The sequence below is a fragment of the Ursus americanus genome, chromosome 9, assembly GCF_024610735.1.
Source record: "Ursus americanus isolate L20-20 chromosome 9, mUrsAme1.1.p, whole genome shotgun sequence".
Classification (NCBI taxonomy): Eukaryota; Metazoa; Chordata; class Mammalia; order Carnivora; family Ursidae; genus Ursus; species Ursus americanus.
In genome coordinates this window covers 37376459-37399838 of record NC_142135.1, presented here as the reverse complement: position 1 = coordinate 37399838, position 23380 = coordinate 37376459, and the positions used below count along the sequence as shown (strand labels likewise).

Below are 23380 nucleotides of genomic sequence, written 5' to 3'. Positions count from 1 at the left end.
TTATCTCCCTCTCTCTCTCAAATAAATAAATAAATAAATAAAATCTTTAAAAGAAAAGAATGTGGGTCTGGCTTCAAATCCTGGTTCATGATCACTTATTAGTGATGTGACTTTGAGCCACTCAATCTCCTTGTACCCCAGTGACTTCATCTGTAAAATAGAATTAACAATAGTGCCTATTTCATAGACTTGTTCTGAGGAATAAAATCAGTTAATATATATAAGGCACCTAGAAGGTAGCCTGAGTATTGCCTAGAATAGGAATTGGCAAACTTGCCTGCTGGCCAAATCCGGCCCACCACCTGTTTTTGTGAATAAAGTTTTATAAGAACACAGATATGCCTAGTCCTTTACATATCACATGACTGCTTTCTCCTCACCATGACAGAGTTGAGTCGTTGCAAAAGCAACCCTAAGCCCGGCAAAGCTGAAAACATTCGCCACCTGTCCCTTTACAGAAAAAAAATTGCCGACCCCTGCCTAGAATATTGTCTAGTAAGTCCTCAATAAAAATGATCTGTCATTAACACCAATTTTAGTAAATCTCAATTTTTCTTTATTGCTTTACCAAGATCAAGTTTTTTGGTTTTTTGCTCAAGATCGAGTTCTAGATCCCTGAGTTTGTTGATTTTTCTTCTGACTTTATGTTCTTTTTAATAAAAGAAAAACTTTCTGACTTTTTTTTCTTTTTAGTGAATTTGTAAAAGGAAAGGAACTGTTAAAAATATTAAGTTAGTAATAGCACAAGTGGTACAAAAATAATAAAAAATCATAAAAGTGGTATGTGAATGAGCAAAGTTAATGAAACAGTTTTTTCTAAAGTTATCAGATCTCGTTTTGGTAGGTTACATGCTCTTGTACTTTTGCTGCTATACTTAAAAAAAAAAACTTTTATTTCAGAACAGTTTTAGATTTACAGAAAAATTATGAAAATAGTACAGAGAGCTCCCACAGACCCCACACCCACTTTCTCTTATTATTTACATCTTACGTGAGTAGGCCATGTGTGTCACAATTAATGAACCAATACTGATACATTATTATTATTATTATTTAAGATTTTATTTATTTATTTGAGAGAGCAGGAGTGGGGGGAGGGGCAGAGGGAGAGGGACAAACAGACTCCCCGCTGAGCCGGGAGTCCTGATCTGGGACACTATCCCAGGATCCTGGGATCACGACCTGAGCTGAAGGCAGACGCTTAACCGACTGAGCCACACAGGTGCCCCTGATACTTTATTATTAACCAAAGTCCATGCTTTATTCAGATTTCTTCAATTTTTCTCGAATGTCCCTTTTCTGTTCCAGAGTTCCATCCAGGATTCCATAATGCATTTAGTCATTGTGTTTCCTTAGACCCCTCTTGACTATGACAGTTTGTCAGACTTGTTTTAGATGACCTTGACAGTTTTGAGTATTGGCCATGTAGTTTGTAGTCTATCCCCCTCAATTGGGATTTGTCTGCTGGTTTTCTTACATTGCTCCTGGGGTTGTGGGTTTTGGGAGGAAGACCACAGAGGTAAAGTGCCCTTCACACCACATCATCTCAAGGGTACACGTTCTCAGTGTGACTTATTATTGCCTCCTAAGCGTCTCTAATCCTCCGTTTGGAGACTCTGAACTTGGAAAAGGGTGAGTGTAGATTTTTATTTTATACTCTTCTGAGTATAAATCTTCTAACTTAATCATTTCTGTGATTCTTGGTCAAAACTGCCTCTTGCTAGATCCAAGCTTTTCCTTATGCCCTGGTTTATGAAGAAGCTCATTCAATTCAGTTTTCAAATGTCTGTGCCAGAGCTGGCCTCCCAGGTGCTTAGGACTGTAAGGGGGAAGACAGGTGGCTTTTCATTCTGGGAAAGAAAATCCCTCACTTCCCTCAGTGCGGTCTGTACTGTTTCCTCACCATGGAGGCAAAGTCATCTGAACTGAATGTGGATCCCTAACCTGAGAGAGTAACAGCAGGGGTCAGCTGAAAGCCTTGGGGTCCTACTCAGTCTGCCACTGCTCTTCTGGTCCTAGGGGTTCAGGGGGACACTGACCACCCACCTATCTGTCGTGCATACGACTGCTCTGTTGTACAATTTAAGTATTCTATCCCAGTCCCAAATCTGCTGATTGCTTATGGGAACACTCACCTTCCCAAGCACAGGAACGTGCTCCTGGCCATGGGCCTCCACACCCTGCACCAGACTGAGTCAGGCAGAGGCACAGTGGCTGAGCTGGGAGAACGGCCAGCTCACCTTGGAGTAGCCACTTGCGCGCAGCTCTTAGAGAGCAAGGTAGAATAGAACACGTATTAACCTTAAGTTCAGAGGAGAAATCAGAAGACTTCTTTTTTCTGGACCTAGCTAAGGACGAGGCTTAGCAAACCCAGCCAGTTCTGTGAAATGAAGGCAGCTTGAGAAGAATCTCTGTCTCCAGCGTGGAGCTCACGTAGACCAGCCCGGGCCCTTGGTCCATTGCTAAGTCAGTGCACTCACCTCGTCTCCAGAGCCGACTATGGCATGAGGCTGAGGACGGAGACCATCCCCGGTGTCTGATGATGAGCAGCAATGCCCGTGGACAGTGAGGGACGCCACCCCCAACAGTTCTGTGTGTTCATCATCCACTTTCATCACTTTCATCTTTCCTGACTAGCTCCTTCCTGCCTTTCCCTGGGGACTCCAGAGTGCAGCCGTGGATGCCCTGACCACATGGGGATCTTGTCCAAACACAGATTTGGTTCGGTGGGATCTGGGGTGGGACCTGCGAGTCAACAAATGCACAAACAAGCAAAAGAATAACTGCCAGGTCATGCTATGGTGCAGGTTCTGAGCCCACGGTGTGCCTGAAAGCACCTGAATCTTCTAGGTGGAATCAGACTTTCTTGGCCTTGAATCTGAGTTCTGCCACTCATGAGCTATACACCGCACCTAAATGAAGGTGCATAATCTGTCTGTGCCGTGATTTCCTTGGCTGTGTAATGGGGATAATAACAGACTTACCTTGTGGAGTTTTTAGGAAGATTGAATGAGATAATCTACAAAAGCTTGAGGCAAAGTGCCTCAATAAACATGAGCCACTGTTGTTCCTCCTAGAGAAGCAGGGTGGGCGAGGTCTGTTCAGGTCGGTCAAGTGTCGTAACTTGGGCATATCAGAGACATGATCTTCACTTTCTCTCTCCTCTTCCTTGTCCATTGAGATGCCTTCGATTTTGTAGACTAGATTTCTGCCCAAATGCTGGATCCCCATGTGCCAGTAATGAGCATCAGTCAATGAAAAACTCTTTCTTAGTGGTGAATACTGTTGATAATTTCAAAAGTGATGTGTTATGCAATAGCATCTTTGAAATAAGAGTTTATCTTCTAGGAGTTGGAAAGAAACCAAAGGAAATGAAACTGGAACATTATTTCTGCAGGAGGTGACGATTTGTCATTACTTGTCTCTGTAGCTCTTCAGTAACAGCCTTTTCCCTCTACAGGCCCTCCATCTCCACGTGTGCTCGTCAAGTGTTCCAGAAGTGTCTCTCCAACGACATGGTCTTGTTTATAGCTAAATCCCAACATTAGGTTTACCTTCAAACTTGATCAAATTTACTCTGGGAAGGTCAAAATTAATTTTAGATATGTCAACCCAGATAGTTCTGTTGAAAAGATGGCTTGTCCAATTTTTTTTTTTTTTACCCTCTTCAGGATATTTTGGCTGTTTTTCCTACTTTAGTTACATGGGGTTTTGCTGAAGTTCACGTCTCTTCAATATGAATGCCCTGTTAACATCTGCCGAATGGCAGAACGCGCCCCTGGGGATGAGCACACGAGGACAGTGTTTGTAGACACTTTGGTGAGAGAAAAGGGCAAAAGCATCTAGAGCAGCCCCACTGGTAGCTCCACAGATGTTTGTTGGATAAATGATATGATGAAATTGAGGACAAAGAGAGTAGTAAAAGGAGAAGATGAGTAGACTCTTCCCTGGGGGCTGACACCTCGGTTCCCAAAGCTCCGCAGCTAAAGAAGCTAGAAATGGTGGCAGCAAAGTAAAATACCGGGGTGCCCCTTTCTCACCGATTTTCTAGAAAACCCAGCAGACAGGCCGGTGAGGTGTTTGGGATGTCTGATATGTCACAGCCATGGGATAGGAAATATTGACCTCAAGTTCTTCTCCTTGCTGGGTAGAAACTTTTCATTTCGGATTAGGGTAATGAACTGAGTTGAAAAGCTTCCATCATAATGTGAATTTCAGGTATGTTAGCTCTCGTTCTAATCCCTTCTGTAATGTTGCCTAGTATTTCATTTCTTTGTGTGCCTATCACAACGGTGCTTACAACAAGGGTTCTGTTAGTTCAGCTGTCACAACAAATTTGTTCATGGATCAACTTACAACAGAATCAAGAGAGATAATGAGCACCAAAGGATTAGGCCCAGAGCAGTGTATAATTTGATAAAATGTAGGGTTCAGAAAACAGACACATCTTTAAACAACTCTGGATGTGGAAACAATGCATCTCTCCACAATTTTTATTACATAATAATATAGATTAGGCATAGAATGTCTCCTGTGTGTGGACAAAAGATCTCACGGCTTTCCAAGTTAGTGTGCTAGAAGAGATGATGTAGTACTTTCTTCTGCCTCTAGGAGGAATGTCTGGGATTCACAAAACCACGTGGACAGAGCAGGTGGAAATTCTTGGGTGAGAGGTAAGGCGTAGGTACCAAGTTGTACTTGAATGAGGGAAGTAGCTAGTGTTTGGATCTCCCTGCAGACAGCAAACTGGAGGATAGCAGGGACCAGATCTTCCTGGTCAACTGCTGTGACCTCTGCTCAGCGCAGAGGCGGCCTCTAGTAGGCACTGAATACTTGAAATCAGTGAGTACGTGAAATCAAAGCCAACAAACAGAATGAAAGATATTTATTTGTATAAAAGCTCAGTGGACTTCATTAATGCCAGTCAGGTCATGCCCGATATTGTGACTACTACCCATTATTGATCAATAATCGTATTTTAAAACTTATCGTGGGTAACAGTGATTTTGTAGGTCAACGTTGACAACTTTCTAGCGTTTAGGGGACTGTTTATCCAAGCTTCTTAATGTTGCAGTTCATTCTTTCTGTTGCTATGTTAGCTATAAGTTATTGGCAGGGCCACCAGGAGGCCAGAAAGGACCTTTGTGAAACTGGAAAAAGATGCCCTCCCCACCCAACACACGCAGCCTTACAGGCACACGAAGGCTGGAGTTCAGCTCTCCCTCGCCCCTCAGCAGGACACCCTGTGTAGTGAGAAATCAGCACCCGCGTGGCTGTTGCTGCCCCCAGTTTACCGAGTACCTGCTCACGTCACACACCGTGTTGGGGAGCTACGCACATTATCACCTCAGTCAATTCTCTGAGGAGACCTGAAAGGCAGCTGTCATAGCCCCATTTTACAGATAAGGAAACTGAGGTCCAAAGGGGTTAGGAACGTGTGCAGATCGCACCGTCGAATAAATGGTGGAATCAGATTCACATCCAGCGTCAGAACGGTCTGGAATGCACTGGTCCAGCTGAAGAGGAGGGAGGTTAAACAAATCCAAAAATTGTAGTTGCCTCAGCAGCTGGGGATAAAAATCTTCTGAAGGATAGAAATCTGGTGCCTGAAAGGAAGTGTTTGTGGTGACGGAAGACTTCATTATTGTACTCTCTGAGAAGTGCTTTGAAAGTACCATTTGTTTTCCAACCTTTTCATTTATTTACTCCGATCTCTCTTTGTTTCTGAATAAGCTTAGAGAAAGGTACCGGTATCGGAATGAATGAAATTACTTTACTTTTCTCTTTGTCCACCATAATCTCTTCCTTGCTAGTGCTATTAAGTGAGGTCTAATACTGGTGATGGCTAACGTGGATTGTCACTTGGTGGTGACAGTCCCTGTGCTAGTGCAAGGTGACACATGGAATCCTCACAGCAACTCTGCTAATACTGTTCCTGCTTTACAGTGAAACTGAGGGGCAAAGAGCCGTAATCAGGCTAGTGAGTGCAGGAGTCGGGACTCAGACCCACTACATTATGGGTATTGTTTTCAAGGTCATATGATCTCTGTCCTCTCTTAGAACAGATTACCCTCTTCTATCACATAAGAGAAATAACTTTTGGGCTGTTAGTTAAGAACTATGACCTCCAAAATACAGTCATTTCAAAATTCAAGCAGAAGGCAGTTAATCAATATAAATACATAATGAATGTGTCATTAAACTTAGAGCATTTTCTCTCTTGCTCTGTTTTTGGTGATCATTTTCTTCCTTCCTTCCTTCCTTCCTCCCTCCCTTCCTTTCTTTCTTTCTTTCTTTCTTTCTTTCTTTCTTTCTTTCTTTCTTTCTCTTTCTTTCTTTCTTTCTCTCTCTCTCTCTCTTTTCTTTCTTTCTTTCTTTCTTTCTTTCTTTCTTTCTTTCTTTCTTTCTTTCTTTCCTTCCTTCCTTCCTTCCTTCCTTCCTTCTTTCCTTTTCTTTTCTTTTCTTTTCTTTTTTCTTTTCTTTTCTTTTTTCTTTTCTTTTCTTTTCTTTTCTTTTCTTTTCTTTTCTTTTCTTTTCTTTTCTTTTCTTTTCTCTTCTTTTCTTTTCTTTCAGATTTTAAAATCTTAAGCCAGCGAGAGAGGGAACACAAGCAGGGGGAGCGGGAGAGGAAGAAGCAGGCTCACAGCGGAGGAGCCTGATGTGGGGCTCGATCCCAGAACGCCGGGATCACGCCGGAGCCGAAGGCAGACGCTTAACGACTGCGTCACCCAGGCGCCCATATTTATTTCTTTTTTCCTTTAAGTTTTTATTTAAATTTCAGCTAGTTAACATACAGTGCAATATTAGTTTAAGGTGTGGAATTCAGTGATTCATTACTTACATACAACACTAGTGCTCATCCCAACAAGTGCCCTCCTTAATACCCATCACCTGTTCAACCCATCACCCCCACATCCCCTCCAGTAATCATCAGTTTGTTCTCTATAGTTAATATTTGGTGGTCATTTTAAAGATGTTTTACCTCCTTTGGGCTACCTTAGGAAAATATTAGAGACAGTGACATTTCTTCTGTAGTATTTCCCAGTTCTGTTGACTATTTACAGGTTGTACTATAAAAATATTATATGTCGAGAACATTTGCCTACTTCAAGATATATCCGTAAGATTAGGAAAAGAATGAAAATTGATACTGTGATCACGGGCATAAATGTTCTAGTTATGTAGCAAAAATTGATAGATCACTTGGACGCTTGTGACACTCTGTGGATAAATAGCTTTTGGTTTTGGAGAAAAAACTTGACTTAGTGTGATAGCATAATATGTTTTTCAAAATATAAAATGGAGCGACTTTGTTTTGAGTGTGTTGTCACATCCCCCGCAGCTTTCCGCGCTAGAAGAATGATGCCTTTGAATGCGCCCGCAGCTGCCACAGCTGGATGAAAGTCGTTCGTCTCATTTAACTGACAGTTCTAATCACTGTAGTAACTATTTTACCAGAAAATAGAATTTGGCAGACATCTGTGATTAGTATATTAGCACACTTCTTTGTTAATTCCCTAAGGCTACCATCACCAGAACATCCCTTGTGTGATCTAAATGAATTGTCTTGTCCTAATGAGTTTCTTTATAGGTCTGAGAAATCACTTTTGTTAAGTTGCCTAAAGTGCTATTAATTTGAAAGCTTCATTCATGATGAGGCCTGAGGGAGAGCCCAAGAATAGCCCTTCTCCCAGTTCTGACATATGACCCCCGGGACCTGGAATCTCCCCCAGTCCTTCCCAAACTCTGCTCCTCCAAGCCTCACCTTAAATTACTCTCCACCTAGGGCTTCAAACCCATTCCCAGAGGCAGGGTGGGAAATGATTTGATGTGAACAAATGTATTAAAAAGGGAAACAGGGGCACCTGGGTGGCTCAGTCGGTTAAGCATCTGCCCTCAGCTCAGGTCATGATCCTGGGGTCCTGAGATTGAGCCCCATGTCAGGCTCCCTACTCAGTGAATCTCCTTCTCTCTCTGACCCATCCATCTCATGCTCGCTCGCTCTCACTCATTCTCTCTCAAGGATAAATAAAATCTTTAAAAATAAATAAATAGAGAAAAAAATTGGCAATGAGTTGAGTTAATGATAATACACAAACTAAGGAAGTGAAGATCTACGACAATTTTTCACTCAGGGAGAGATGAAAAATAATTTACGCAAAGTAATAGCTTGCTGTTTGGCTCCGTTCCTCCTAGCAGACGTGTTCGTTCTATGGACATGGACCTGGATGTTGATTTACCCAAATTACAACACAATTCCTATTTTCAATGATTGCTGATATACAATTGCTGAATTGAAAGGAAATGTGAATGTGTAAAGGGAGAGAGTGGAGAGTGACAGAGGTGGGAGAAGAAGGAGCCCAAGTCTTTGTTTTCCATAGTGGGAGTGAACTGAAATGCCCAAACTGAGAGATCATGAAGTAGCAGTTTGCTTAGTGATATAGAAGAAAAATATCCCTCCAAAACAGCTAAATGAATTAAGATACTCGCCCCTAGGGAAGGGGAAATGGGAGAGGAGAGCCGAATATTAGTTGTGTATCTTACATTAGATAAGCGAGATGTATGTATGCGTATATAACTGGAGTGGGGAGTAACTTAGGGGAAAAAGAATTAAAAAAAAATGAAAAGAGAAACAATCTTTAGGAAAAAAAAGAAGTATATCACCTAGAGGCCTATTTTAACATGTTGGTTTATTTTCTCGCAGTTATTCTCACCCTCTGTTTGTGATTGTCTTTCCCTTCGTCCCTCTTTCCCTTCCGGTGAGCAACATTGCTGTAATCATACTGTGATGAAATTGATAGCTGACTTACTGAGCACTTAGGTGTACAGCAGGCCTTGTGCTTGTACACATTTTATATGCACCGTTTCATTCAATTAACCGAACTGTGCGTGCCGATATTTTAACTTCTGTCATAATTATGTTCTTATATTAGCATGTGGTCTTCATAATCATCTTTTTTCATGGTACGAGAACATTCCATCCAGCAGAATATGTATTTTTTTCCCCAAATTATTAGACTTTTAAGTTGTTTGCCAGCTCTTGCAATTATAAAGAATCCTGAGGTGATATACTTTTCCCCAAAGCTTTTTCCTGACATGTATGCTTTTAGGATAAATTTCCAGAAGGAGGATTACTAGGTCAAAGAGTGAAATCATGTTGCCAAGTTGCTTGTCTTAAACTGTCTAGGGCACTTTTACGTTCACTGTTTCATGTGACGCCTCATGCAGCTCTGAGACAGGGAGCAGAGAGAGATTCACTGCCGTTTTACAGATAAGATACTTAGGACCTAAGTCTTCAAGGTCACAAAGCTGGAGGAAGAGCCAGAATTAAAATGCATGGTTCCCAGCTCTTTCTTATTTCTGCCCCCCACCCCAATGAAATGAAACTCAGACTGAGCTGTCCCTGTACTTTCCTTCCCAGACGTCTTGGTCTTTACCTAGTGGAGCTTCTCTGTCATGGGGCCCTTTCCTTTCACTGAGGGCCATTCTGCTTCAGGAAAAAGTAAGACCTCTCTAGCAGCCCCAAACCACAGTTCTTCTGAAATCTTCTACCGGGGCTAAGGAGGAGAAAGGGCAAGAAGGGAAAAGAACATGAGAAAACAACGTGAAATGTGCTTACTTAGAAAATGGGGCAGGAACCATGAGAAGGTGTCTGAGGAGCAAACAAAATACTGTGGTTTTGGAGGACTTTAATGCTTAAGATAAGGTGTTTGAGCTGAAGACAGTAAAGAAGTTTGAAGTTGGGGAGTGTTAGGGTCATGGTATGGCCTTTCTTTACTCAATTGTACGCAGGATTTTCTTGAATGTTAAATCTTCTTTGTTTCAGATTTTATTTATTTATTTACTGGGGGGAGCAGAGGGAGGGGGTGTAACAGAGAATCTCAAGCAGACTCCGCACTGAGCATGGAACCTGACGTGGGCTTCTGTTCCCACAGCAGGAGGCCATGACCCGAGCCGAACCCAAGAGTCAGATGCTTAACTGACTGAGCCACCCAGGTGCCCCTAAATCTATTTCTTGATGGTAATACACTTTCTCAGGCTAGAAACTAACCAACAATTTGATTTTTTCTTTTTCTTTTTCAAATGAATGATCAAAAAGTAACTTTAAATATGTATTTTTTTCAACCACAGAAGAAAGTGAGTCCTGCTTTTCCCAACCCAAACCACGTACACTGGGAAAAGAATCTACTCTTTATGGCAAGGTACAAAAGGAAAGTCCTCCCCCCCTCGTGAAGCTCAAGGTTTCAGCAGTGTCTACAGCTAACGGTGTTAAATCCCTCCATGAACAGCCCCTGGCAAACGATGCTGCAGATCCACCAGGACCCACAGAAGAGACTCAGCCTCTAGGTGGACCCGAGGAGTCCGGGCCATGCCAGCCAGCGGGCGAAGATGATACCTCAGGAACAGGAGAAAAGAAGAAAGACATGGGAGCAGTGACAGAGGCTCAGCCTTTAAAAGGAAATGCTGAGACTGAATCTGCAGGAACAGACACCAAGTACCAGCCTTTGAGGACCACAGGAGAGAGGGCCTCTCCTGGAGCAGTGGAAGGTACGGAGAACCCACATACTGCCGGAGAGATGAAACCTCTAGGAACAGCTGAAAAAATCCCTCCTCTGGAAGCAGCTAGAAAGCCACAACCTCAAGAAGCAATGGGAAAGGGAGAACAGGCCCAACTCCCAGAAACCGTTCCCAAGAAGAATGAATCTCCAGAAATATTAGAAGCAAGCCAGTTTGTAGAAACAGCTGAAGAGCGGCAACTTCAAGAAACATTGGGAAGAGATGAGCAGTCTCAACTTCTAGAAACAGTTCCCAAAGAGAGTGAAACACGGGAAGTATTAGAAGGAAGCCGGTTTGTGGAAACAGCTGTAAACAACGATTTGCTCCATAAAACTCCTGAAGGTCCAGGAAACATGGAGCAGATTCAACCTGAAGGAATAAGAGTTGGAAGCATGGAGCATTCAGCGGGAATTCTAGAAATAGGAGCAAATATGGAAATGGTCAGGAGAAGTCACACGAATGATGACCAACACATTGAAGGTAAAAGTTATGCTGGTTAGATGTGCTGCATGAGAGATCATCCCTGGGGATCTCTAGTTCAGGTGGTTGGACTTCATTTGACCTAAACCAAAAAGGCTTCCATACCTGGAAAAATAGGCTTTTGGCTTTCCAGCAAAAAATTTCTACTTGATCTTAGCCAAAAGGCTGAGAAGTGATCCAGCAAAAATTTTCCAAAGCATAGTCTGTGTCCAAAATTTTTAACCTGGAGTTATCTTTGTTGAATGCAATTGGATATTGAAGGCAACGAGTTAAAATTTCAGAATTTTTCCACGTTCACTTTTCATCAGGCCCCTATGTGGTATGGGGATCCAAAGTAGAGTTGAATAGGTGGTTAGTGGGGGAACTCACCTTCTAATGAAAGAACACCCAGTTCATTGATCTTACAGGGCAGTTTTCATCTTTGCCTATTTATCCTAGAAAAAAAATTACTGTCAGTCTGCTCCTGTCCTCCTGCTGGCTTCTTGTCTCTATGAGAAGACTAGAGACAATGTATTATTTCTTGACATATGTGTTTTTAAAATGTACTTTTCCAGCGTAAAAAATGGCATCTATACTGTTCTTTACTGGAGTTATAATTTTAAAAATAACATTTCTTCTGGGGCATGATTTACATTTTGGTAAATTTTAGCTTCATACTATAGTATAATGAAGTAAAGCATTCATCCATCTGTTTCGTAATTCATTTATGACCACAGCAGTTTTTGAGTGCCAATCATATGCCAAGTGTGGGGGGTGTAGGAGTAAGAGATAGGCCCTGTACTCCAGGGGCTCACAGTCTGGTGGGAAGAAGGCAGAATTTAAACAAATTACCACAATCTATTGAGGTAGGTGCTTTAATGAAGGTATATGAAAGTGCTCCAGGAATAACAGGGGAGGAGCAAGTAAAAGCATGTATTTGTTGGACTACAGTTAGCACACTCAAGTCGTTAAGGCCTAGGATAATGACAGTGAGTCAAGTGAGGGGCACATGTTATGTCTTGGGGAGCCCTGGGGACTGTAGTGAGCAGGTGCTCCATCCTATCAAAAGAGGCAGCTGCTTCTTGGCTCCATCCATGAGCATGGGGGCCAATGTTGCCCTTGCTGATTTCTTAGGGAGTTAGATTTGCAGCTACAACGTCCAGACATTCATCATTCATTCATTCATTTAGACTTTTAAATGTTTGCAATCTTTAAATGTTTAATGTTTGTTTTCTTTAAACACTGTCATGGCCCAACAAAATGGTTTCTGGGCATGCCTAGACCACCTTCTCATTTAAATGCAAATGGAATTTTTTATTTATAATATGTTTTGCTGTCATTTCTTAGGTAATTCTGCAGCCTGATTTTATATAGGGGGATGCGAAGATAGGAGATGTTAAGTGACATCAGCTATTCAGAGGATCTGAGAGAATCAGGGCAGTTGCCTTTCTTGACCCCACCAGAGAAACTTACTAATATGACCTAGAGAGCAGGAGCTGCCCCATTGGACACTAGCTCTCGGGTACTTTACTGTCAATGCTAAATGAGCATCTCTTAGTATCTCCTTTGGTTCCTTTTCCAGGTGAGACAGGAGAAAAGGTTGAAACAGAGATGGAGAATGAGAAAGGAAGTGAAGGACCTGGAACAAAAGAAGAAGAAACAGGGGAAGCTGTGGATCTTTCAGCAGCCACATAGATTGCTGTGGTAACAGAAGGATGAATGGACACAGTGTGTTGTTAACAGAGAGAAAAATGGAGTGACGTGTGTGGGTACAGATCTTATCTTTTGATGTCTACGTATTTTATACAAAGAGTGTGGTTATCGTGTTCTTGATTACATTGTTCCATAAAACTGCTAAGCTGTAAACAGTTTTCTTAGGCACTTAGAATGTTATACATTCAAGACTACAGCAGCTGCAGCCAATAACGAGTAGGATATACGATCCCGGGAGGGTGAGGGTGTTTTCTTCATTGTGGTAATAGGTCTATTCAGTTTAAAAATGAGACCCTAAAAAGAAGGTATAAACCTTAGATATAGGTGGTTGGAGAAAGAAGTTAGCACATTTTAGGGAGCTCGTGATGAGAAGGTTACACAGTTATAATTACAGTGGGATAAGAATGAACAACAGTCAGGGCAAGCTATACCTAGTGTTTCTTTCCTGTTGCAGAATTTAAAGCTGATAGGAACCTTGGAAAATGTGTCCGTCTAGTGACCGTCTCACCTTAAGTCTGTCTACTGCCGTAGACTCTTGTTTATCATGGTGTGCTGAATGTGTTAACAAAATCCTTGTCAAAGGAATGCAATCTCTGGTGCTATTGCAAGATCAGGCATTTCTACACCGAAAGGCTACACATTTTCCAGGTGCCATTTTGAATTAGCTGTTGATTTTGCACTTGGGTGAAGGGTTTCAATCGGTGTTATCCTTCTGACTAACATTAAAGGTATTTTCAATAAATTGACTTTTAAATGTATCTCAGAGGCAGCAAACAACAAGAATTAAAACCTAGATTAGTGGGGTGCCTGGGTGGCTCAGTCGGTTAAGTGTCCTACTCTTGATTTTGGCTCAGGTCATCAGGGTCGTGAGATTGAGCCCTGCATGGGGCTCTGTGCTGAGCTTCGAGTCTACTTAAGATTCTCTCTCTTCCTCTCGCCCTGCCCTCCCCCTGCCCCTGCATGTGCTCTGTGTGTGCTCTCTCTCTCTAAAAACAAACAAACAAAACACCTAGATTAGTTGCCTATGCGAAGTTTATTCCTTGGATCCTATTTTTGGTTTTTGTTTGTTTTTAGATTACTGTGGCTTCATGTTAGGCTTTAGAGGTAGAAAGGAGCTACGAAATTATAACTTAAAACCCATTTATAATATTTCATTAATGTTAAAATGATGCACCATTGAAAGTTACTTTTTAAGAATTTTTCCAAAATTGTCAAGGGATTTTAGTGAAAGATCATACGTGAATGGTAGTGGTGATAGCAATCTTGTCTACCACTGAGTGCCTTGTGTTTTTGAAAATCAGGATAGAGTTATATTCTGGAAACATTTGGTGTCTTTTCTTATTTGTAAATATCCATTTATAAGATAACTGTTCAGATGAATTAACTAGACTCTTTTACTTTAGCTTTTATATTAAAATGACGACTAAGATGACCTGTAATTAATTTCAAAAATATAGGATACAGGGAAGCATTATCATCTTTATTCTGATTTTAATACTAGTTTATGTTTCTGACTTTGAAGAGTTGAAGTAGACAACAAGAGGAGGTACTTGAGGAGATGGCCCCCTCCTTTCTGCAGAGTGGCTGGATTGCGATTGTATTGAGAGCAAGGACTGTTTTATGTATCTTTAATTCAGGCGTTTAGCTCCTTTAGTGGGACATGATAGGTGCTTGATAAATATTGGTCAAGTCAGTAAATGAATCATGAATACCAAGAGCTCCCATTTACGTTTAATTCATTAAAAAGGAATAGATTTAAAATATCAGTTTGTGTAACACTAACATTTTCCTGAGGGCTGCTCAGGCTCAGTAACAAGCTATATATTTGGTGTCGTTCTGAAAACAGTACTGTTTTGTGGCCATGAAGTTACATAAATCAAGACTGGTATCAAGCTGCCTTTTGTAATCCAAAGGTGTTTTTCCTGACCAAAAGGTATTTTTATATAGATACCTAGTAAATAGAAAATGATTGAGCTTAGTGTAAAATATGAATGACCACCTTAACAGGTGGAACCGTACTTCGTGTCGACTACTGAAATAGTGGGATTCATTTACTTAATAGACATGAAGGGCCATTCTCTGTTGTGTGGATTTTTTTTTAATCAGTAGCATGTGGTAAAGAGATTTATTCAGAATCAATTCTTGAAAGAACTCTGGCTCAAAGGCATTATTATAGAGTTGTAAGTTTTCAAATTGTTTACTAATCTTATTATTTTCCATTAATTACTAAAATAATTTATTCTTAGATTTTGGAAATTTATATAAATTTTTGGTACTTTTTGTACTTTGGCCTTTAATGTGGCTACTCAGACATTTTTAAAAACTGTTCTTATTCTTTTAGATAATATTAGTATTTTTTTATAGATAACATTAGTAATTTTTTATTCCAAACCTGTAAATTAAAATGTTCCATAATATGTGAATATTCTAGAATTGAAATATTTCATCTAAATAATTATTTATTTTTTAAAATAAAGTAATAAGTTCCTGTAGGAAAACTCAATACAGAAAGGTATAAAATGGGCAGTGAATTTCTCCCTGCCATATCTTTTAGGCCTTCCATGAAAAGATAATAAGATTTCTTGCATATATTTCCACAAGAAGGTAATATATATGCCATGCTTTATGCATATGCTAAAACGTAAGTGTATATTTACATATCCACATTTTAAAACACAAATGAGAATTTACATAGCCCTGTGTTGTGAAAAGTGCATGTAAAACCACTAATCTATCCATTCCTGTGTTAGAACTTTTCTCTTTTGCCTGAGACTGACAGCATAGCCAAGTGTATTTGGCTTCAAAGTGGTCAGACTCTGAGAAGAGAGGATCAGTTTTGCCCCGGATTCGAAACATAGAAGTTGGACAAAAGGCTTGAGCTGTTTGTAATGAATTAATAGAGAAACTATCATTGAGGGTGGATTCTCTCATCCTGGGGTGCTATATAGCCCCAGGATTGTAGCCTCATTTGTGTTCTATTAAGATAATTTCAGTATTTTCTATAAATAAGTTGGAGGGAAATGGTGAACCAATGATTTGCCTGCTAGCAATCCCGGTAGGGAGTGAATGTTTGCATTTACCAACAGAGGGTGCCAGTTGCAAAGCTAAGAAGTTCCCAGTCTGACTCCAGAACTCTTGACCAGAAGTGCTGTGTAGCCAGTCCCCCCGGGGACCCACAGGACAGGAGTATGCGGTCAACCTGTGACCTTATTGCCTTTTCCATTTTGACTTTGGAGTAAGTGCTCCTAAACGGGCTTGAAGCAGTCAAAACACCCATATCCCTCTTAACAAATGCTTTGTTCCACACTTGGCCTTGAATTAAGATGGCCTTTAAAAGGAAATAATTTTTTCACATTTAACTAATCCAAGAGCAGTGGATAGTCATGGCCAAATAACCTTGATAGGGTTTCTATCTGTGATCTTTAGGAAACTACAAAGCTTGTTAGAGCACCTAACATTACAAACACCTCCTTTTTATAAAGACGATTTGGTGACCACTTGTGAATTGTTTCAAATGCCAGCAATATGAATGAACATCATAAGGCCATTCATTAGCTCACCCATATTTGTCAGGTAAAGGGAGAATGATCCTCTTCTTCTCTCCCCACACCAAATAGCAGGGCATGGCTGTGTCTGACAAGTTGAAAGCATTTGCTCACAAGATACCATTTAATCTTAAACTTTGTCAGCTCCTCTCTTCCTCAGAGTTTATAAAGTTAATGAGCATTTGTTATACTCGCAAGGTTTTAATTACAGAAACAGAATCGGTATAATCCTAGAGAGCAGCTCACAGGGATGGAATTTCTCTTTCCAGTTGTTACTATCAACAAAAGCTAGGGAACTCCCTGGCATTACTAATGCATGTAGAATCAAATTGGAGGCCAGTAGCTTTACTTCAGTAATGCCACCCAGCAAATTTATTGGGCAGTATATTATATACTGTAAGCTCACACCTGTATCATTATTTCTGTGGCTAGTGAAAGAAGTCTTCAGACATCAAAGCCGGGCTTTAATAAATTTTGAAGGTGGACGAAGGGTACCCCTTCAGTTTAATAAATGTGCTGTGTTGACATGAATAAACATGCTCTTCCTGCCCACTATCGGGGACAGAGATCAGTAAGCCTCACCAGTTTCTAGAAAAAGAGTTCTGAGAAACCAGTTAGGGATACTAATTTTTTTTAAATTGAAGTATAATTGACAAACATAGGGATACTAATCTGCCTCATTTTTTTTTTCTTGTAGAACATAGATGGTTCTCAAATTTTTCTTAATAAAATAACTAGTAAAATACCATTCATGTTATTATATAAATTTATGAAAAAAGTAATGCATATTATATTGAGTTGATTTATACAACCCTGATTCCAAACATGAAAAAAAATTATTCGAGGACAAGAACAGAAGCTTTTTACGGCAGCTGAACTGTTGGGGGGGCTTTGGGTTAGGAGGAGTTTCAGCCCCAGCACCAAGGAGGAAGTCCAAGGCCCACAAAGTGACAAGTCACAAGGTGGCTTCTCTGACCATCACCATACTCCCAGCAGTTCATCGAGGGGACAGACTAACAATTTATTGCAACTACAAAGAGTAGTTACTTAGTGAATCAGTACGGATTTGCTTCATGTTTTCTGGATATTAGTTTTGTTAAAAAAGTGTTTTTGGTAAAAATAACACTGGTATTATCCAAGTACTTGAATGTGACAACAATGATTATTTAGGTGATAATTGCAAGGAAGGATTTATTATTAAAATAATCACTTTTTTCTTAGTATGAGGTGAATACATGTTCATGGTAGAAATTGAGAAAATATAAACTTTAAAAAATGAAATCTAAACGTTACACATAATTGGATCAGTCAAAAATCATGTCGATGTATATAGGAGGGCTTCTTTTTCCTTTTAGTGTTACAATACAAAGTTAGCCAAAGCTCAGCTATTACTAGAACTTTAAGTGCAGCATTTCTGGATTTTCCTCATTGGACTCTATGGGGGATAATAGGTTTTAGAGAATGTTCCAATAATACTTGCTATGTTGGTAAATATTGATTAGTGCTATAGGGAGAGAAGCTATGCCCAAGTGTATTAGCACTTAGCTGACCACAATTTATGATAAATAATTTTTTGATATCTTAGGGAAAAACACTGAGACTTAATATTTTATGTGGAATTACTTTTAATACTAACTGCTAACCAAATGTTAGAGAAACACTGTAAGCTCTTTAATGGGCAGGGAAGATGCCCTACTGAATCTAGTATAACTTTGGCACTCAGTAAATATTTGTTGATGACAAATGGTCTTTATTCTTACATAATCTTGGTAATTTCCTCAGAACTGAATATAATTGGCTGTAGAGGAAAATATGGCCAAAATTTTTATAGAATTATTTTGTACTGTTGGTTCAATATTTACAATTTTGATTGAATATGTTATTAGAAATAAAGTGTGTGAAAGTTTTTTGTGGTGTATTTTCTATCTGAATTTTTATTACAGAAACATACAGAATTACCTTTGAGTCATCATATCCTTCAGTAAGAAAAGTATTCTTTAAATTACACCCTCTGTGAAAGGTAAGGAGTCTGACGATAGCGGGGAAAGATGGGTAGGACTCCTTTTAGACATCTGATGATCATTTAGTGATAACACATTTTGAAGAGATTGCTATTTCTTTATGTTTGAAAGACTAACATGAAATAATGTTCTTTTTCACAAAATCTAGTGATTCTCCTTCAGTGTGGAAAGAAGCCTCAAAATCCCAACCCAGCCACTAACAAGTTGATTAACTTGGGTACCAGCATTTTAGTTCCAGCTCTTTCATTCTGGGGTTTGAGTTTGAAGCCATGACTTATGTGTAACTATGCCCCTTAGAACCAGCCTGGGCCCTAACCTGAGCTGGACCAATCAGAGGCTTCTTTGGGAAGCTCCTGTCAGAGATACAGAAAGTGATGTCTTAGTGCTGGGGTTAGGAGCTTAGGGTCTGTATGTCTGGGCCTGCAGCTGCTTCCCCTACGGGACAGGTGGAGCCAGGAAGTTTCTGGAGTGCACATGCGTAAATAAAGCCAGTGGTATGGTGCTACACAAGCCTATGAATTCCTCTTTCCTTCCACTTAGGCTAATTTGAGTTGGATTTCTGTCACTTAAAAATAAGAGTCTTAATATTAAAAGTAGGAAGAGGTGTTTTACAAATGAGCTGGAGAAAATATTAAATATAACAGCAGAAATTAATTATAATGAAAAGATATACCAGAAAGGATCAGCGGAGCCCCAAAAATGATTCTGTACAAAGATTAGTAAAATTGATAAGCTTCTGGGCAAGACTGATTAAAAAAAAAACAAAAAACAGAAGTCCAAATAAACCATATTAGATGAAAAGGCACAGATTCAAGAGACTGAAAAAATGCCTACGAATGTGAAAATTTAGATGAACTGTGCAAATTTCACAACACTTTTGTAAATGACCAAAACTGACTGAAAGAAAAACTAGAAAATCTGAATGTTCCTGCTACCATAAAAGAAATCAAATCAGTTTACAATTTTTCCCCAAAGAAAACTACCAAGCCCAAACTGTTTAATAGGTAAATTCTATCAAACATTCAAGGATAGATGTTCACAACCATAAACTCTTTCACAGAAGGGTAAAGCCAATCTCACAGATGAACATAAATGTAAAGATCCTAAACAAAATTTATCACTCTAAATTTGAGGGTATAAAACATATACATGATAGATATATATGGGCGAGTATATATACACAGATATATTGACCAAGTTGAATCTATTCCAGAAGCTGGTTTTACATTATAAAAAATTAATCAGTTCTATTTAACCATATTAGCAAGGTGAATGAGAACAATCATATGATGATGTCATAGATACAGAAAAAATTCCATAAATTTCAACAACCATTTTGAACTCCAGTGTCACCTCAGTGAGGCCTTCCCGTCCTGCTGACCTTTTTAAACTTGTAATCCCCAATATGCTCCAACTCCCCTTGCTTTGCTTTTCCCTACAGCTCTTCACAAATTTTTTTTTTAAAGATTTTTTGTTTATTTATTTGACAGAGACAGCCAGCGAGAGAGGGAACACAAGCAGGGGGAGTGGGAGAGGAAGAAGGGCTCATAGCGGAGGAGCCCGACATGGGGCTCGATCCCAGAACGCCGGGATCACGCCCTGAGCCGAAGGCAGACGCTTAACGACTGAGCCACCCAGGCGCCCCCAGCTCTTCATAATCTAACATAATTTTCGTTTTTTAACTTTTTAAAAATTGTGGTAAAACATACATAAGAAAATTTACCATTTTAACTATTCTTAGGTATATAATCCAGTGAATTAAATACATTCACAGTGTTTTGTAACTATCGCCATATTTCCAAAACTCTTTCATCACTGGCAGTGGGAAGTCTGTACCCGTGAAGCAGTAGCTCTCCACTGCCCTCCACCCAACTCCTGGTAACCTCTACTCGTTCTGTCACTATGAATTTGCCAAATATATAATTTACCGGTTTTCTTATTGTCTGTTCACTAGAAGTTAAGTTCACTGAGGGCAAGAATTTGGGGCTCTTTATTTCAAAATTGACAGCACTCGTGACAATATCTGGCTTATTAAATATTCATGGAAGGAAGGAAGAAGGGAAGGAAGAAGGGCAGAAAGGACTTTTAGCAAAGGAGGGCTAGAAGGAAACCTTTTTGATCTAGTAAAAGGAGGATAATTAAATCCCGTAGCATCATATTCAACAGTGAAATGTTAAAGACATTCCTTTAAAAACAAAACACAATGCAAGTGATTCCACTTTTGTTTTACTTCAGAACCCTGGAAAGGAAAACAATATTTTGCTTAATGACTCAAACATATACAAGAAGAAATGATAAATGCAAAATTCAGGATATTGGTTTCCTGAGATGCATGGGAAGTGGACAGGACTGGAGCATTACGTCAGGTCTTCTACTGCAATAGGAATGTTCTTTTTCTCAAACTGTGTGGTGGAAGCATGTGTGGTCAATATTCCTTTGTATCTACTCAGTATTAAAAGATGTTTAAAAAAATTTGAACCATAAAGAGTGAAAAAAGCTAGTTAAATACATTCAGCATATTATTAATATAAAATTCAAAATCAGGCAAAAAAAATTAAATGATCATTTGTATGCCTAACTTCTATGTGGCCAAACTTACAGCAAAAGAAGAATGACTAACATAAAATTTAGGACTGCGGCTCTCTTTGGGGAAACCAACAATAATAGGACCGAGAATGTTTACATAGGGCTCAGAAAGTATTGGCGGTGTTCCTCTCTTCAGCTGGATTTGGTATTTATTACCCGAACCATGCATAAAAATTATACAGCCTCTTTGATACATGTAAGATAGCAATAAACTGGCTTTGATGGGTAACTTAAATTCAGGTGTCATCCTAGACAAATGTCATCACCTGTCAACATTTTCCCAGCACATTTCGGGGTGGGGGGTGGAGTTGTCCCTTACTGATTTACCTGTCTTCCTATTTAGGAGGTGCCAGTGAACTAGGAGCAACCATTTTTAACTGAAAGGCCGCCTTTCAATTCAATACCCTACCACAGACTACGTTGCTACAGTCCTTAAAACATTACAAAGATTTTCTTTTCTAGGGCCTTTTTATGTACAGAGTGTACCCATACATACTCCCTCTCCCCAGGGCACACAGTCTCCTTGATTATTAACATTTTCATTAACGTGGTACATTTGTTACAACTGATGAACCAATACTGACACATATTATTAACTGAAATCTCTAGTTTACTGTGGGGTTTACTCTTCGCGTTGTACATTCTGTGGTTTGTGACAAATGCGTAATGCCATGCATCCGCCATGCCAGGGTCCTACAGAAGAGTTTCACTGCCCTACAAACTTCTCGGGCTTCACCTCTTCCTCCCTCCCCTACCTCCTCCACCATTCCCCAAACCCGTGACAACCACTCATCTTTGACCGTTTCCACAGTTGTGCCTTTTCCAGAGTGTCAGAGTTGGGATCACTGTGTAGCCTCTTCAGACAGACTTCTTTCACTCGGAAACATGCATTCAAGGTTCATGTCTTTTTATGGCCTGACAGCTCATTTCTTCCTATTGTCAAATAATGGAAAAGCTCCTATGATTATCCCCATCATCACAGCTGTGTGCGTTATTCGAAGGGCTTCCTACACATTAATTCGATCCTTAACAACTTTGTAAGGTAGGGACTGCTAATATCCCCATTTTACAGATGAAACAGAGACGTTTTACAGAAGAAGCAGAACAGAAAGCTTAAATAAAACTTGCCCGAAGTTACAGAGCTTAGAAATGGTGGGACAAGATTTGAACTCAGGTCTTCTGGTTCTAGAGTTCATGCCTGTAAGCACTTTACTATCCTGCTTCAGGTAAAAATGTCTAAAAGAATTTCCAGTGCCTAATTCTATCAATTCACACTCCTATACTCCCCAACTTTGCCTAAAGAGTTGTCATACTTGTTAATATAGTTACCTAAACAGCAGAAACTTTTCTACCTAGCACATTATTCCATACCATCAGTGATTACCAAGTAGTGCTGAAGAGAGGTAGCTCTTTTTGAGCCTTTGCTGTCTGCTAACCTCTGCAAAGTAATTTTCATATACATTATTTCATTTCATCCTTACGACATCCCTTTGAGGGGGTACAATTATTATCTCTCAGGAAACTGAGGCTTAAGGAGCTTAAATGACTAGCTGAAGATCATAGTGCTAATAAATGGTGGATGGGGGCCCCGAACCCTATGGAATTCTCCAAAGTCTGTGCTCTAAAAACTGTTGTCTTGACAGCCTTTAATACCATCTTTTGGTTAACTGAGCTTTCCAAATTAACATGACATTTCTACAATGAGCTGGAACATCTATGAAACGGCTTAGAAGTGGGTCACCAAAGTATCTTTATACAAGTGGGATGCTTGTAATGTTCGATGCTCTCTGTAACAAGCTCTTGTATACCCAAGAATGGTATGCGTATGTATAAAGAACGTTATGGCAGGTGCCTGGGCGGCTCAGTCGGTTAAGCATCTGCCTTCACTCAGGTCATGATCCCGGGGTCCTGGGATCGAGTCCCACATCGGACTCCCTGCTCTGTGGGGAGCCTGCTTCTCCCTTTCCCTCTGCCCCTCCCCCCCGCTCGTGCTTGTGCACTCTCAAATAAAAAAAAAAAAATTAAAAAAAAAATGTTATGGCAGCACTGCTGTAAAAAGATACCCTTGAAAACACCGAACTGTTTGGAGCGGTGGTTAAGTCACCTGATGCCTATTCTCACAGAAGGATACCGTGCAACAGTTTTAAAAATGAGGCAGGCCTGTATGTATGTATATGGAAGAGCTTCAAGACGGAAGACGGCAACCTGGAAAGTAATATATACAGTTCCGTTACGTAAACAAGCCAAAACCAAGCTGGATGATCAAGTGTGTAAAGAACAGAAAACTGCTGGTTATACTCAAAACTCTTAGCAAAGAGAACTCTCGGTTCTCTTTGGGGAGGTAGGTGGAATGGAGAGTGAGGGAAGGGTACTTCTACTTTTTAATCTACATACTTCTGTGTTGGAATTTATCCTACAGCAAGGAGGTATTCATGTAGTAGTCACCGAAACTAAAAGATGTGAAAGGATCAAACACAACATGATTATACAGAGCCTGAT

The 23380-nt window shown here is 40.1% G+C and overlaps 1 protein-coding gene across 2 annotated transcripts in view; it reads left to right on the top strand.

Annotated features, from left to right (window-relative positions):
• Positions 1 to 18181, top strand: part of ERICH5 (glutamate rich 5) — a 28789-nt gene extending 10608 nt beyond the window's left edge. The window contains exons 2-4 of one of the 2 annotated variants that reach the window (XM_045805887.2): positions 10132 to 10202; positions 10290 to 11037; positions 12599 to 18181. In XM_045805887.2, the coding sequence (XP_045661843.2) occupies positions 10132 to 10202; positions 10290 to 11037; positions 12599 to 12711 (932 nt within the window). In that variant the 3' untranslated portion in view covers positions 12712 to 18181. Of the gene's footprint in view, positions 1 to 10131; positions 11038 to 12598 lie in introns of both variants that reach the window. The other variant, XM_045805886.2, reaches the window with a different exon arrangement.
• Positions 18182 to 23380: the final 5199 nt, after the last annotated feature.